Below are 16,189 nucleotides of genomic sequence, written 5' to 3'. Positions count from 1 at the left end.
CGCGATAATTTATGCTCGTTTTGATGACGTTGCCTTTGTGTATACACGTGACTCTATTCGTCCAACCAGCTTTCAGGGAGTTCTCGGATATACGCGCGAGGGCGACTGTTCGTCTCTATGTGAACAGTGTTGTAAGGATATTTGTTTTATACACGATGGCCGAGTCCAGCAAAAAAAAGCGACTCAGCCAGACTACCAGCAGCTCACAAACGTGTAGTGACACCTTAGAAAAAATGTTCAAAGGCAGTGAAACTGTGAGAGACGGTGGGTTTGTAGAGGGCTCCATCTGTCGCATCACCATGAAAAACTTCCTGTAAGTACCCGTTCCCGCGCTGCCAATACTACAGACATTTGATAACTTCTGTCAGCCTCGAACAACATGGCAACTATGGCAAAAGATAGATCGGACTGAGCTAATTACCCCTCCACTTGTTCAGATACTACACAGTTCCTCAATCTGAAAAGGTTGATAAACGATGATTGTTACAGAAACCAGAGCTGAGGTTAATTTAAAGTAAGGTTAACATTATACTGGAAGCAGCAAAAATCAAGTCCAGACCAGAGACTGTCCAGACCCGCTTGTCTTGGTCCCTGCTCAACGTGTTTTAAAGTTAAAGTGAGATCTCGATTTCAAGACGAAATCAAGAGTCAAACGTGTATAAGTCAGGTCCTCATAATGAATAATAATCATGCTTGAAGCTAAGAACTATATATATATATATTTATTTATGTTTTCTAAACTAGGGAGTCGTCCCTTTTTTAATATGTAGGAGTTACTAAATAGAAATGCCATTTTTTTGGTTGTACATCACTTTAACATCACCATTATCAACTACAACCTCCAACATGACCGTGTAGTTAAATGGTTAATGCCTCTTACAGGTATTTCTCCTGCATTATTTATTATATTCCGTGCAACCAGATGAATAGGGCCCCTATTTTGAGCAGTGGCGATTTTAGAGTCTGTTGGGGTCCCTCAAACCACTATTATATCCACCTGTATCTCGATGCTGTTCATCTTTCAGTTTTCACTCCCAGACAGATATCCTCTTTAGTTTCCTTCACTGATTTTCACTGATGGACTTTGGCTTTCATAGAAAAAAAAGGGGATGCTAAGCAGGGCAATGAGAGTGAGTGCTGTCAGATGGGGGCCCATCAGGGGCCTTTGCGAAATGTTCACATTTGAGCTTCTGCTTGCCTGTTGACAGGCAGGCCCTGGTTTTGAGGGTTTTCAGTGTTTTGAGTGCTTAGTCTTCCTGCCTTCTTGGAAGAGTCTACGAGACCTGAACTTGAGGGGACTCTTGTCATCGTAACAGTTTTTTTCTGGGATCGCCCAGCGACACGGCATAACAGGATAAGCTGTCCCAGCGAGCACTGCTAGAAGACAATGCAAAACCAAACGTGTCTGTGTTGTACTCTGACAGGACCTATGACCACTCTGTGGTGTTTCCTGGAGCCAACCTGAACATGATAGTTGGAGCCAATGGAACTGGAAAGTCGAGCATTGTGTGCGCCATATGTCTCGGTCTTGCTGGCAAGACTGCTATCCTGGGCAGAGGCGACAAGGTAAACATCAGCATAAACCAACCGCTGCTAGATTAATTGATTGTGTGTGTGTGTGTGTGTGTGTGGGGGGGGGGGGGGGGGGGGTGCTTTGTAAAAGGCAGCCACACTCTTATCTCCAATATGTTTATTATTATTATTATATCCTAAAGGTTTGGCATGTTCCTCCTCAGACAGCGTTTGCGCCACACGAATGAGTAAAGGAGGGCATACACTGCGTTTTTTCCTTCTTTTGGGCTGATTTCTGAGTAGTGTGAGAATTTTTGGAGTCGGGCCAAACTTTAGCTTAATTGTGAGTTGTGTAGTATACAGGTGGCAACGAGCACCGATGAACCCCTCCTGACCAGCTCCCGACCGGCAATCGGCTGGTCGCAGGAAAATCAAACCTGTTTAATATTTTGGTCGCCCCTCATGAGGGGATCACACAGCTGAAGCAGAGCTACGAGCTCACTCACCTGAGGTCAGTGGGTTATCCCCTCAATGTGCATGGAAAAAAAGAGGGAGAGGTCAGATTGCTGTCAGGTCACATAGGGACGCATGAAGTTTTGTGCACGACGAGAGCTCAGCAATTTTGCCAGTGATAGCCCTCCAACTCCCAGCTGGTCAGAGATTATAATGTCGTTGCTTACAGGTTTGAAGTGTCGCGGAGAAGTTTTCAACATAATTAAATAAATGAAAGACGATTTATCATCCTGTCAGACAGAGCAGCAACTAGACATTATTAAAGACTTTGGCATTTTAGTTGACAGATGAGTGTGATTGTGCCGTTACGCACGGAGGTGGAGAGATGTGAAACAGAAACTTCGATCATCATTTCTAATGTAAATCAGTCTAGCAGAGAATAGTGGGATCTACAGTGCAGACTGTAGTCTCTGTTAACAGACGCTGTCCAAACAGCTGCAACGTGCAATAAGTGCGTACTGATGTCTGTGTGTCGGCTCGTCTTCGGGACCTCAGGGTTTACAAATGAAGCACTGTTGTTGAGATGTGGCAGGCACACTCATGTCTTTACCGATGTTTCAGTAAAAAAAAAGGATGGATCATGACAGCACGTTTCTTCTTTGTGAGCACCTCTTCAGTCCTCTTCCGGATTTGGGGGACCGACGTGTTTATATCGCTCTTTTATTGTAAGCACTCAGGTCACAGCCGAGCACCGCACCGCACAGTGTATTCCCTTAAGGTATCAAAACAAGTTGGGAATGGAGCGCTATTACTTTGTGTGAAATCAACCTTTTGCGAGCAGAATTTGGCCCCATTGTAAATGAAAGGTGGAATGTTCAGAGTGTAACTTCTGAAGATTTCACATTTACAAATCATAATACTGAACTCCTTGTTAACTAACAAAATGCATCTAAAGACTTGTCTGACTGTACTTCTACCCTACTCATGAATGCATGCAACAGTTTCACATTTTATCATTTAAATCCTGATGAAGACTGTTACAGTTTTTATATTTGTTTGTTTGTTTTTTAAATAAAGTTGTCTCATTTTTTGTCAGGTTGGCCTGTATGTCAAACGGGGGTGCAACAAAGGATCCGTCGAGCTTGAACTGTGAGTTATGTCAGAGCCTTTACTGACACACACACACTGTTGCTTGAGTTACAGTTGTGTTGCATCTATTCTGAAGTTTCAACTCAATCCATTAAGATTCATGATATATAAATGTTGTTGCTGTCAGCCGGGCTCAGACTAAAGGAGTTTTAAGTCCTAACACGCTTCACATTCGACATAATTGAAGGACAGTAGCATTACCACTGCATCACTCCCTTAAGGATATTTCAAAGAATATCGAGTGAGCATGTACCCTCTAACCAATCAGATCTTAACAATATGGAGTTTTTCTGTGGCAATACTTTGCAGGGAAAAAAAAACAGAAGCTGAACGATCGTAATCAGGAGAGAGGATCAATCGTATTGTCTTTTCTACAGCAAGAGCTTGAGGGAACATTATTCCTGCTAGCTAACGTTAACTCTTGGGGCGTTTCTTCTTTAAAAAAAAGAAAGCTTTATTTCCTCGTAGGCTTTTTCTTCATTGCCAATTGTGGTCTTACTCTGATCATATTAATATTTGTCTTCATATTTTAAATCCTTAATATCTAACTTGTTTTATGTTGTTAACCTCAGCGACTCTTTACGCCATTCAGGGAGATAATGGAAAGGATCCTTCACATCACCCAAACAAATCTGTGCCAGTATCTATACAGGCCAAGTTTCCTTCTCTGATTGTTCAGAGTTTTATAAAGTTTGGAATAAATTGGTCAGAAACTCCTGTGGTCCGATCCAGTCCTGAGTCAGCATTTGAACTGTTTTGCCGGCAACAGTTCCAGCAGCGCTTTAATGTAAAAAAAAAAAAAAAAAAAAGATCTGTCGCTCTGTAGAATCTAACTCCTGTCATTATTCCAGGTACAGAAATGTTGGTAATCTGGTGATAAACAGAGAGATTCATGTGGAGAACAATCAGTCACTGTGGACTCTGAATGGAAAACACTGCAACCAGAAAACGGTTGAAGAGGAGGTGAAGGCTTTGCATATTCAAGTTGGCAACCTCTGCCAATTTCTCCCTCAGGTACGTTCACTGCTCCAGTAGAAGGCTCCGCACATGCACAGAAATACAGTCATAGCTGCAGAGTCACTGCTGCATTTACAGTGCCATACGTTTGTGATGGACAAGGGAGGTCACGTAACAACGTTTTAATGTGTTCTGTTTGCCTCCACACACCACAGGAAAAAGTGGGAGAGTTTGCAAAGATGTCTAAAATTGAGTTGCTGGAGGCAACAGAGAAGTCAGTAGGACCACCTGAGATGTACATGTACCACTGTGAGCTCAAAAACTTCCGACACAAAGAACGAGAACTGGAGGTAAAGCTGATTCAAGCATTTTTTGAGCTGTCTTTCTGTGAACTTCCAAATGGAATTCCCCAGACTTTTCAGAGACAGCATTGTACAGTAGAGCTCGTTTAGGGACTAACTATGTCGTCTGGATGTTCTTTGTTTTCAGAACACGGTGAAGGAAAAAGCGAACTTCCTGGAGAAGGCCAAGCAAAGGAACGAGAGGAACAAATATGATATGAACCGGTACTACGAAAAGAAAAGGCATCTTGATGTGATTGAGTTGCTTGAAAAGAAGAAACCATGGGTGGTAAGTGGCAGGGATGAAACGACGTGTCGACGAGGGAGGGAGAGAGAGAGAGAGAGAGAAAAATAAACACATTATGTGGTCTCAATGAAATTCAATCCCTTTGGCTGTGTCGGCTCTGAGTGTCTCCGTCTGTTCGTAGGAGTACGAGACCACCCGTAAGGAGCTGGAGGGTGTAAAGAAGGAGCGAGAAGAGGCCAAGAAGCAGCTCTCTGCCCTGAAGCAGGCCCAGGCGCCCATGTTGAAGAAGATCCAGCAGATTGACAACCAGCTCAAGCCCACTGAGGCACAAATAAAAACGAAGGTGAAAATGTATTCCTCTCAATCCAAGTTCAGAGTAAAACAATATGCCCCTAAGTTATTTTAATGGACGAATAGAACACTTTCATGAGCAGCCTTTTTTGATTGACGTGTATTTCTGTAATTGAGAGTTCTCACACTGATGAGAATCTAACTAACTTTATAGAGGTCTAGAAAGGTGCTGTGGTCATGCATCAGGAGGGAAATTGATCTTAGTTGATCTGTCGGAGCCGCAGAGTCTCAGTGAAAAGAAGGCAGCGTTTAAGAAATGCATGTAAAGAGATCTGCTGTGTAAATGCTGTAATGTAATGTGTGTGATATGTGCGGGAGGTTAACTGTTAGCGTGTGTTTGTTTTAGACGATGGCCATCAAAGAAGCCTCTCTGAAGTGCAAACAGAAACAAGATCAGTTGGACCGAAAACACAAGGAGGTAAGACTGTGCTTTTAATTTGAAGGAGATCTATGACCACAGCTCTCACACTGAGTGGTAGTTAACTCAATCTTTGTTGTTGTTGTCATGACAACAACATAGCTGAAGTATTTTCAGGATATAATCAAAATGAGGTTTTATCATTAACATTGACTTACGGGGGAAACAGAGATCCAAAATTAAAAAAGTGAAGCATATAATGTGAAGACCTAGATATTCTAACATTCTCATGGGTCAGGAAGAATGTGCGACTTTCTGACCCGGTAGATGTCGCCCTTGAGCACCAGCATTAAACAAATCACAAAGTACTGGTTGGCGAGACCTCCGCTATTCTGAAGCCTCTGCTCTCCTCCAGCAGCACACCTCCAACCGCTCTCCACTCGCGCTCCCACCAAGACTTATCAATTAGAACGCACCGTTCTTAAATACCATTTGGCTCAAGACAAAATTATCCTTTGATGGAACTACAGTTTCCTGTGAACTGCATTGTTGTGTCAGCAGGCTAATGTGAACACCCTTTGGTTAACTCCTAACTTCAATAGTCCATGTAAACATGGCTCAAACACAACAGTACAGGACAACAGTACAGCTGGTGCGACTCGCGCTTGTCACTCATTGTCGACAGTCACGACTCAGAGAGACATTTACAGAGGATGTGCTGGATTTAGGTGTAAAATGTTGCACATTCTTCCTTTAAGTGAATGCAGCTGAGAGTTTTTCTTTTACGTTTTGTATGTTCTTTGAAAAAATTAATATTGGAAGTGATTTCACTTTCATATATTATAACATTTATTTATTTATTTTATTTTTAGCGTTGCATCTAGTTAAAAGAAAATAACGGACCCTTTTTTTCCCCACACATTTGTTATGCTGTCCTTTTCGTATCGAATGATATCTGTCCATGCTTTCTCTGTAGATTGATGACATTAAACAAACCCAGAGGCTGAAGCAGACGGAAGAGGAAGACCACCAAAAGCGAATCAGCAACACCAAACGAACCATCGAGGACATGAAGGCAGAACTCGCCAAGGTTACTGACCAGCCAGACGTGACGCCAAGGATCAATGAAGTCAACGTCGAGCTGAGGCGCATTCAGGTCGAAAGAGCCAAGCTTGAAGGAGAGAAGTCCGAGCTGTGCAGGGAGAAGGACAACACCATAGCTGAGGGCAAAGGTGAGAGTGTCTCACGAACATCAGACAGTTAAATGAGCATGGATCAAACCATTCAAAGAGCATGCCATCTCCTGTTCAAAGTCAGTATCATTATATTGATGTTTCTTTGATCGCCAGGGTTGGAGAAGAAACTCAAAGACGTGAACAACATGATGAACGCTAAAGAGGAGAAGCTGCGAGGACGCCACAAGGACACACACACCGCCCTCCAGTGGCTCAGGCAGAACAAACATCTCTTTGAGGGAAATGTCCATGAGCCCATGATGCTGGTGGTGAGACCCAGTCAGCCATTAAACATCAAACCATACAGATTACAGCTGAAAATCAATGGATTTTTAAACATGGATGACAATTCGAGCACGACGGATGTGAGATTTTTGCTGCGTCGCGATATCAAAGGCAGGGTTTCAGAAGACTAGCATGATTTTGAAAGTAGCATTCCAGTGCTCCGTCTACACCCGCCCACTCCCCTCTGTGCTCCCTCAATAGCCACGCCCATAACCTACATGGCTGCAGATACGGACCACAGCTCTTCGCTGTGATGTCACTCAACGCGAAAGTCACTGCACATGTTCGTGCATCACCGCTTGACACTCAGGAGTGCGAGAAAGCTTGTTGTATTCCATATAGCGCAATCAAGAGAACTTTTGGTGTTATCAAACAGTACTCAAAATGAAATGCTGTCTGACTGGTAAGTGAATCTCGTCATATCGGCGCATGTTTGCAAACAAATTAGCTGGTATGGATCGTCACTTGATACAATATTATCAGCTGGCCGATTGATCAGTTAGGCTCAAATAACAATCAAGTCAAACAATAACACGAATAAACATTTTAATGTGTTTGAGTACAGCTACATAGTTGTGTTGTAAATTAGTTAGTAACTTTAAATAGCTTATTTCAATTCTAAATGAGGGGCTTTATAAAAGTATCACTTGGCATGTACCCTAACAGCAGGATGACAGCAAAACTCATTCGAATGTATCCACATCTCCTCCCGCTCTACATTTGAAGCGTGCTCATTGGACAGCAGTCACGATTGTCATTTTTGTATCCACGTTGCAAAGCCGTCTGCTCACCTTTTTCTCAATCCTCCAGATCAACGTGAAAGACCACAAATTTGCTAAATATGTAGAGACCCACATCTCGTTCCACGATCTACGAGCGTTTGTTTTCCAGAGGAAGAACGACACAGAGAAGTTCATGGCTGAGGTCGGTGCTGCACTCTTTTATTGTCATGTTGACTCTGGTCTGGAGAATGAAAATCCTTCTGACTGCGAATTATACATTTCATCGACGTCAAATAATTTACTGTAGAATTAGTCATTATTTACCCGTACTCTGGTCTGTCCTGTGTCCCAGGTCAGAGACAAGATGAACTTAAAGGTGAACACGATTTCTGCGCCTGAAGAGTCGTGCGCTAAGCGCGAACCATCCAGAAACATCGAGTCTCTGAGGTGAGAAAAGATTCATTCTCCTTGAAACATGATTACAATCAACACAACAAAATGAATTTGTTCGAGAATCCTAAATATGTTTCTCTGTTTTGTAAGCATGACTCTCTGGTTGATGTATTCATGTAGGCGTTTTGGGTTCTTCACTTACCTTCGTGAGATGTTTGACGCCCCTGAAGAGGTGATGAGTTATCTCTGTCACCAGTACAGGGTGCACGACGTCCCTGTCGGCAATGATCAAACCAAAGCCATGATAAAAACGGTAGGTTGATCTTCTCACAAAACTCAGGAATGTCCAAAATAGTTTTATATCCACAGAAAATAAGGGCTGGAAGACGGCTCTACACATTAAATTGAGAATGACAGTTTCTTCAAATCCTTTTTTTCTTTTTCACAGTTCCCTTTAAGGGTGAATTTTGATTTAATTATTGACTTAGATTGTGTTTTAATCAATGCAGAAAGCGTTTGTTGCTGATTTTGCCTTTTTTTAACCGTCTTTCATGAGTCTACAGATTTAATATTCTGGTCATAGTTACTATTACAAAGTCTCTGCTGACCTCTGTTTTGGCTGTTTTCCTTCCCCCAGGTGATCGAGGAGCCCTACCTCAGGGTGTTGTACACCACAGAGGAGAGGTACACATTAAAGAGGTCCTTTTACTCCAACAAGATCAGCACCAGTAACTCTTCAGTGCACCAATCCCAGTACCTCTCTATCACTGTGGACGCCGAAGAGAAACGGCGACTGGAGCAGCAGATAAAGGTAAGGGAGGGATCAAGGACAGCCCAGTCTCTCCTCCCTCCAGATGCTGGTTATAAATACACCTAGAACCTGGATACGAGTCATTATTTTAGGATGTTTTGGGGGTTTTAACGGAGCGTTTTCTATTTCTTGTGGCCAGGTCTGTGAGTCCAAATTACGAGACATTGACGAACGATTAAAGGCTCTGCAGAAAGAGGCTGCCTCTTTGGATCGCAGAGACAATGAACTGTTGGCAGAAAAGAAGAAGCTGTCTGAGCTTAAAGGCAAGAAGAGACAGCTGGAGCAGAAAATCAGCACCAAACAAGACAGGTAAGTCTGCCTTTATTGAAGGGCGAACTAAGTATTTTTCCGGGCATGTAAGAGTACTGCGTGATGACTTGATTTGGATGTATTGGTCTAATGCATTCTTCTTGTGACTTTAGTCTGAGGCAGATGGAGAACAATGTTATTGATCTGCAGAAGATTGAAGAGGAGACTAAAGAGAAAATAGAAGCTGTCAATTACCAGAAGGTGGACATCGTCAAGGTGATCGTGGCGCAAATGAAGGTATGAATAACTTCAGATGTCAAACTGCCAACCTTTACTTATACAGTTCTATCTAAGCTATTGAAGGGCTTGGTGCGAGTTTAGTAAGGCCATCCAAACTTAGTTTGATTGCATTATTTAAACTAAAAGTAAAGAGGCTTTAAGATGGGGGAGAGTGTGCACGCGCTCAAGTCATCAGCACAAGTTTCTAGGTGACTGTTTGACATTTCTTTCCAAACTAGAGCTTTGTCCCTGATGTCCTGATAGGTCTGTAAACTCATATTATACAAACCGTTGGTTGTGATCTGATCTGTGCCAAAGTTTGAAATATTGAAACTTCTGGGCAGCTCCAAGCTGAGAACCTTGCTCAGCTTGATGCAGTGCAGATATGATCTCGAGCCGCGGCGTAACAAATCAACAATGAATGAGTCTAAGAGCGACACGCAGTGCTCAATGCATCCTATCTGAAGGGCCTTCCTTTTTTTTTTCTTTTTTTTCTGTGTTCAACTTTTTCGCCATTTTTTAAAATAGTCTTGTCTCCAGCGTCTCTGTTATGCATGCACAGTGGTGCTAATGACTTAAACACAGATGTCTCACAGTTCAAAGACACACGGTGCTCATTGGTGCAGCATTACTTCTCTGATCGTTAAAAGCCTTCAGCATAGGTCAAAGTCAGTGTTTGTAACTCTCTCTCTCTCTCTCTCTCTCTCTCTCTCTCTCTCTCTCTCTCTCTCTCTCTGTCCTGTCTGTAGCTGAGAGCCCAGCTGAATATGGAGAAGGTGTACTTGGCTTTGGAGACAGTGGGGCTGACAGCTGAGAGGAGCAAACTGGAGAATGACTGCAGAGAGGGCGCCTCTGAACTTAAGAGCACTGATGTAAGGGTTACACACACATGCACACGCACATGCACACGCACACCTGGAATTCCCCATATATCATACGTCTGTTGGAGATTTCAAAAAATATAAACTTCTATCTTCATTGGTCTTGTTCTAACTCTCCAACTGTCTGTGGGTTTTGCAGCAACAGTGCAGCCGCCTGGAGCAGAGGAAGACTCAGCTGACGGAGCAATGCAAAGGCCTTTTAAAGAGAGCCAAGTCCATCTGCAGGATGCAAGCGGATGAGGCATTACCAGAAGACCTACGTAATGTAAGGGTTTACCACATAGTCCGTTTTAGTGCTTCATGACACACGCCTTTTTACTTCCACCTCTTCCTACTGAATAGGATTCTTGTCTTGGTATGTCTAGTTGCTGCTGTGTGGACCTTTTCAACACAGTACATTGTAATTAGTTTAAGAGAATGATGTTGTATCTGTCTGGTGTAATTGCAGGCTTTCAGTGAGCTGCCTGACACGCTGGATGAGATTGATGCCATGTTGAACGAGGAGCGCTCCAGAGCGGAGTGCTTCACCGGTCTCAGTGAAAATGTAAGAGCACATGAGAATCAGCTGAAGATTTCATTTTGTTTTTACCAGGGATGGAAATGAACAAATTATATTTACTCAAGTTACTGTAATTCTTTTGTGTAATTCTACTTTAATGTGTAGTTATTTGTGAATTCTGTAATTTTACAATTACCATACATCATACGTTTTACCTACTTGAGTCATTTTATGGGAAGTATTTGTAGCACTCCTACATTTTTTTTATGGCAATTATTAACTGAGTTAAAGAAACAAACAAAAAAACAAATAAAGATGTCCATCTGACGTCTACCACCTGACTGTCAGGCAAGATAGATAAATAGATAGATAGATACTTTATTGATCCTGAGGGAAATTCAAGAAATGCAATGGAACACATCTTAGGGCTTCTTCGACGACAAGAATGCCTGAATGTAGACCTCGATGAAAGTCTGCTTAAACTTAAGATGAAGTCAAAGAACATTAAATTAATATCTGACCACATTGAAGTGATCAGTTTGGTTTTCAGTGCAAAAAGGATCGCTGCTTAAAGTTGACATTAGGATCAGAGTGTTTTGTCCTTGTTTTAAACCATTTTACTAAGTCTTTATGAATGCTTCCGTCACTATTGAGGCGCGAGGGGCAAAATGGCCACCTGGGGGTTCCGTAAAAACCGCCTACAAAAGAAATACGAACCATCTCACACTGGAGTCAAAACTCAGTAGGAGGACATGCTGGCTGCTGCACTTTTGACACAGAATCCAGCCTTTCTAACTTTTTTCCCCCACCTTACCTTTCTGTTTTGAAGGTTGTTGATGAGTACAACAGAAGGGAGCAGGAGATTAAACATCTAGAGAAAGATCTGGAAGAAAGGAGCAACAACCTTACTGCCTACCGTCAGAACATATCAGAGGTACAAGATATGACTGTTGTTTTTGTTTTGTGAATAAACGTGGGTTCATTATTTGTTATATGAAATCATGACCACCCTGTGTATACTTGTGTATTATCATATTTTTCTGCTAGGCTAAGGAGCGCTGGCTGAACCCACTGAAGCAGCTGGTGGAACAGATTAACGCCAAGTTCAGCGATTTCTTTCGCCACATGCAGTGTGCAGGAGAGGTTGATCTGCACTCAGAGAATGAGGTAAAAAATAAATAAATAAATAAATTAAAAAAAAAGGCAGCAAAGTTTAGTTTAATTGTATCCTCCCATCCAATGACTACTGTCTTTCATTTTAGGAGGAGTATGATAAGTATGGGATTAGAATTCGTGTTAAGTTTCACAGCACCACTCAGCTCCATGAGCTCACAGCCTACCATCAGAGCGGAGGAGAGCGCAGCGTCTCCACTATGCTCTACCTCATGGCCCTGCAGGAGCTCAACCGCTGCCCCTTCAGAGTGGTGGATGAGATCAACCAGGTACTGCTGCCACACACATACACATGCTCGATCACAACTGAGTGTATCTGTGAGAAAATGAATATTTTGTAACTCTTCAGTCATCTAAAGACAGCTTTTTTTTCTCAACAACTCAACTAAATCAGATTACTCTTTATGCAAACTAGCTTACTTGCAAAAAAACAACATTTGTCCATTTTATTCCTTTGTTTTAAATTCAAACTTTTAGTCCCCTCACAAGGCCACAAGCCATTTATGAAAACGTTCTTTGTCACCTGCTCTCTTGTGTTGACGTGACGAAGACTTTGTTGTCATTTGTCTAGGGAATGGATCCTGTAAATGAAAGAAGAGTCTTTGACATTGTGGTCCGCACAGCCTGCAAAGGGACAACATCCCAGTACTTCTTAATAACACCCAAAGTAAGTGTTTGTACCTTCTGATGAGTGTGTTTACCTGTTGCTTACAAGAAATTCCACCCTTGTGTGCACGTGTCCTTCTCTAGTGTGTTCTTTGGGAATTTCCTTTGATTATAGAAAATGCTCTGTCCATGTGCTGCTCCAAAGACTGACAGAGAAGTGAGAACGCAGCTGGGGAACATGGTGCACTATTTAGTGGATTAGAAGCAGATATGTTCATCAAGACTAAAATCAGAGTTAAAAGACAGCAATTCTTTGACTTCATTAAATTGAGTGCAAACTAACATGACTCCAAATGAATCCCAATCTTCTTCAGTATCTGTTGGATGTGTAAACAATAGATAGTTCATTCCTTCACTATTTCCACTAATAACTAGACTAGCTCCCTCAGCTCTACTGCCCATAAGTGTCCAAAAACTGTTACTGCAGGTTAAAAAAAAAGAAACTGTAGTTCTTATTCATTTGGTCAGTGCATCCTTGAGAGTCTGTGCACTTTGTGAAAAACTCACAACGGTTGTGTTTATCTTCAGTTGCTGCAGAACCTTCAGTACGCCAAAGAGATGACCGTCCTTTGTGTCCACAACGGCCACCACATGCTTCCCCCCAGCCAATGGGACGAAAAGGCTTTGATCAGACGCTGTCTCAAAAGAAAAACCAGGCAGTGAAACACCAAGCCAAAATGTAATTGTTAACTTCGAAATCTAAGTTATTGAGTTCATTCACATCATCAAAGTGATCTTTAGCTGTTCTACTAAAAAGGCTTTATAACCCATAGAGAGAAATGATTTAATGGAGTTCTGTGGAAGGATCTTCAGAAGCCCTACATTGTGTTTCATATAGGATACTTCCATACCAGGTTTACAGAGCATACAAATATGCGATGAGCACGTTTGTTCATTTATACTTTTTTAAAATGATTACAGTAACATGTTCACTCTTTTGACAGGCTGAAATATGTTGCACTTGTTTGACTTCCTGAGCAATGTATGTGCACTTGTATATACTGTGTATTCAAATAAAAATATTCCCTCTGTTCTAAATGTGAATGTTAAAATTATTTAGCATAAGCACCCCCCATATATCTGACACCTGGGATTCTATTGAGGAAAGGTACAGTATACATTTTCTACAACATTATTGAAAAGAGATGTTTGCAAAAAAAACCCTATAGTACGTTTTAGTGTGCAAAAGAATGAATTGTATTTAAAGATTTAATTTTTTTCTTTTTGGGCTCAATAACTGACTGGAGAACAGTCCAGTGTACCCTGCCTCTTGCCCGATGACAGCTGGGAGGGGCATCAGCACCCTAGCGACCCTGGAAAAGAAAAGCAGTAAAGATATTTGATGGATTTTTGGGCTATTTGCGCCTTTAGTACCTTTTACTGAAGAGACAGGACAGTAAATAGAGTTGGTAATTGGGGCAAAAAAGATGGTGGAAGGATATGGAAAGAAGCCACATGTCATATTTGAACCCAGGCCGCCCGTTTTGAGGACTGCAGTCTGTGTTCATGGGGAGTGCGAACTGGTCCACCAGCAGCCCTTAAACTTTGTTGCATGTTAATGTTGGGATCAATTTGCACAGAAATGAATGATGATTTGCAAAACACTATTGTTCATTAGCCAAGTAATGCTGATGGAATACTTATACGTCTTTGTCATGCATTCTACTGTGCACACTTCTCCATTTGTTTCTTGTCAGTGTTCAGATTTTACCCTGGTTTTTATGTTCCACGGACTCAAGTAATCTGCTTCTACGTTTAGAATTAGGACAAAATAATGGACAGAAGTCATTTATTGAATGTTTGCATGAAGAGAACGCAGCACAGCAGCCTTTAGGTTGAATTAATGGATCTTTCTCCCTGCTGTCCCTCTTGTTTGGAAATGCCTATAAAGGAAAAGTGGATTTATGTTAATACTTAGGACACAATTTTGTCTATCAACCAAAACAAGCAGATTATCCAGACTCAGTGGGGTTTTGTCTGAGTCAGATCCACCAGTCTGAGGTCGCATTAGCATTCTTAGTTGTTTCAACAAGTGTTTCCACATGGTCAACTGCTTCAATGCCTCAAGATCATAACTCATACTAACCTGTGCTTCATTTAATGCTGTAAATTGAGCACCTCTTTGGATCCACCCACACTGTAATTTCATTTTCTCTGTCCTTTTTCAAAAGGTCCTGCTTTAAGTTGTCCTTTCCCCTGTAAATGAACATGAAACACAGTTGAAGGAGACTCATAAAACATACTGAAGCTTTCCTTTTCGGCTAAAAACACCCACCTCTGGTTCTCAAAAAAAGTCTGCCTCTGGTATAAAATCTGGTTCTTTTTCCAGAAGACGTTGTTGTGGTGATTGTAGATCGACTTCAGGTGGAAGTCGAGGCTGTCATTTGGATCCTGAGGTTTACGAAAGAGCAGTGCGCTCAATTTGCCATTGTCACTTTTTTTTATTCATCAGAAAAGGCCACACTATGCTTCCTAATTCTTACCTGAAACTCATAATGCGGAATACCTCTCTGAGTGCTGGCACAGGTGGCTGTATCATAAAGGCGACTCCATGGTTCCTCTGTTTGGGCGATGTGAACTGGTTTGTCATCCATCCTCCTCTGTACGATAAGAAAGGAAACAATATTTCAAATATGTTGAAGAAATAGGAGCATTATTTGATTGTTGCTGCAGGTTGAAATGCCTAATAGACAGATTCAAGTATTATGTGTTGTTATTCACACGTATATAAGTGGAGATTGTGGACTTGTAATTGAAGATTAAAGAACTTAATCACGTTGTAGATGTAAAACAAAAATGCCAAGCCAACAATGACTAAACTCAAATTAAAAAAAATCAAATGTTTTGGATGTTTATCCAAAATCGTACATGTATGAGGTGCTAGAAAGGGGCCGTCTGTAAATTACAACACTGGAAAAAAAATGCTGCAATAATATTGAATTAATCCACTCTGGAAATGAGTAGTGAAAAAATAATTTTGATAGCATTAATGTACAAATCACATCAGTTTTGTAAACTGTAGGGTTACAAAAATCCCATCACAAATGACTCCCTGATGTTTAAACTACAACACACGGCCTCGGGATGATTATTAGTTATCCTTCTAAATGTATTCACAATTATAAGCTGTAGGCTTACAATCAAATGGAAGTATTATATAATATATATTTGATTGCCAATACTACATTTCTTAGCCTAAGAAAAGGAAGTTGTTAACAACAATGGTTGTTAAGCACTCACCTGCTGCGGTCTGAAGCCACTCAGAGTAAAGTCAGTCTCATACTTTCGGGAGGGGAAAGGATCGCGGCTCGTCATATCTAATGACAACTTCAAGATCTAAAGAAGAAAACAAAATATGAATCTATTTTGGGTTGTTTGTTGCGTCTGTCCTAGCTAAAGAAGAACTTTCCTGAAACGACTACAATCTGGTTTCTAAGCAACCACTGACTTCCGGTCAAGCTTTTCAAATGAAACGATTATTTTTATATTGCTGTTGAACGATGTCCCTACAGCTGTTTTGACGGTTTATGTTGCCAATATAGAGCCCATGCATTGCTGCCATCTATAAGCTTTCAGTTGCCTTCAGTAACTTAGCAAAAGTTTTTTTTTCTAAATAGCCTATCACAGG

General features: G+C 41.5%; 2 protein-coding genes across 2 annotated transcripts; one reads left to right on the top strand and one right to left on the bottom strand.

Annotated features, from left to right (window-relative positions):
• The first annotated feature begins 60 nt into the window (after positions 1-60).
• On the top strand, positions 61-13,599 carry smc5 (structural maintenance of chromosomes 5). Its single transcript, XM_079359917.1, has 24 exons — positions 61-313; positions 1,425-1,566; positions 3,062-3,114; positions 3,966-4,128; positions 4,287-4,421; positions 4,561-4,701; positions 4,841-5,002; positions 5,357-5,428; positions 6,345-6,600; positions 6,718-6,872; positions 7,699-7,812; positions 7,963-8,057; positions 8,184-8,316; positions 8,641-8,814; positions 8,954-9,123; positions 9,237-9,360; positions 10,092-10,214; positions 10,363-10,488; positions 10,672-10,767; positions 11,552-11,656; positions 11,770-11,889; positions 11,985-12,164; positions 12,467-12,562; positions 13,090-13,599. The coding sequence occupies exons 1-24, from the start codon at positions 156-158 to the stop codon at positions 13,222-13,224; spliced, it is 3,228 nt and encodes a 1,075-aa protein (XP_079216043.1). The 5' UTR covers positions 61-155; the 3' UTR covers positions 13,225-13,599.
• A 737-nt stretch (positions 13,600-14,336) lies between these two features.
• cfap276 (cilia and flagella associated protein 276) lies at positions 14,337-16,022 on the bottom strand. The gene is made up of 5 exons (XM_079359949.1): positions 15,802-16,022; positions 15,045-15,161; positions 14,837-14,952; positions 14,648-14,757; positions 14,337-14,444 (listed from the first exon to the last, which is right to left on the bottom strand). Exons 1-4 carry the CDS (start codon positions 15,874-15,876, stop codon positions 14,655-14,657), a joined length of 411 nt encoding a protein of 136 aa, XP_079216075.1. The 5' UTR covers positions 15,877-16,022; the 3' UTR covers positions 14,337-14,444; positions 14,648-14,654.
• Between the last annotated feature and the right edge of the window lie 167 nt (positions 16,023-16,189).

The sequence above is a fragment of the Symphodus melops genome (assembly GCF_947650265.1).
Source record: "Symphodus melops genome assembly, chromosome: 13".
Taxonomy (NCBI): Eukaryota; Metazoa; Chordata; class Actinopteri; order Labriformes; family Labridae; genus Symphodus; species Symphodus melops.
This window is presented reverse-complemented; position numbering and strand designations above follow the sequence as displayed.

Excerpts from the sequence above, each read along its gene's own strand:
- smc5 (XM_079359917.1), top strand. The coding sequence starts at position 156 with ATGGCCGAGTCCAGCAAAAAAAAGCGACTCAGCCAGACTACCAGCAGC. Across the intron at positions 4,422-4,560 it reads ACAAAGAACGAGAACTGGAG|AACACGGTGAAGGAAAAAGC; the intron begins GTAAAGCTGATT and ends CTTTGTTTTCAG. Across the intron at positions 6,601-6,717 it reads CACCATAGCTGAGGGCAAAG|GGTTGGAGAAGAAACTCAAA; the intron begins GTGAGAGTGTCT and ends TTTGATCGCCAG.
- cfap276 (XM_079359949.1), bottom strand. The coding sequence starts at position 15,876 with ATGACGAGCCGCGATCCTTTCCCCTCCCGAAAGTATGAGACTGACTTT. Across the intron at positions 15,162-15,801 it reads GTGGCTTCAGACCGCAGCAG|AGGAGGATGGATGACAAACC; the intron begins GTGAGTGCTTAA and ends CTTATCGTACAG. Across the intron at positions 14,758-14,836 it reads ACTTTTTTTGAGAACCAGAG|GGGAAAGGACAACTTAAAGC; the intron begins GTGGGTGTTTTT and ends GTTCATTTACAG.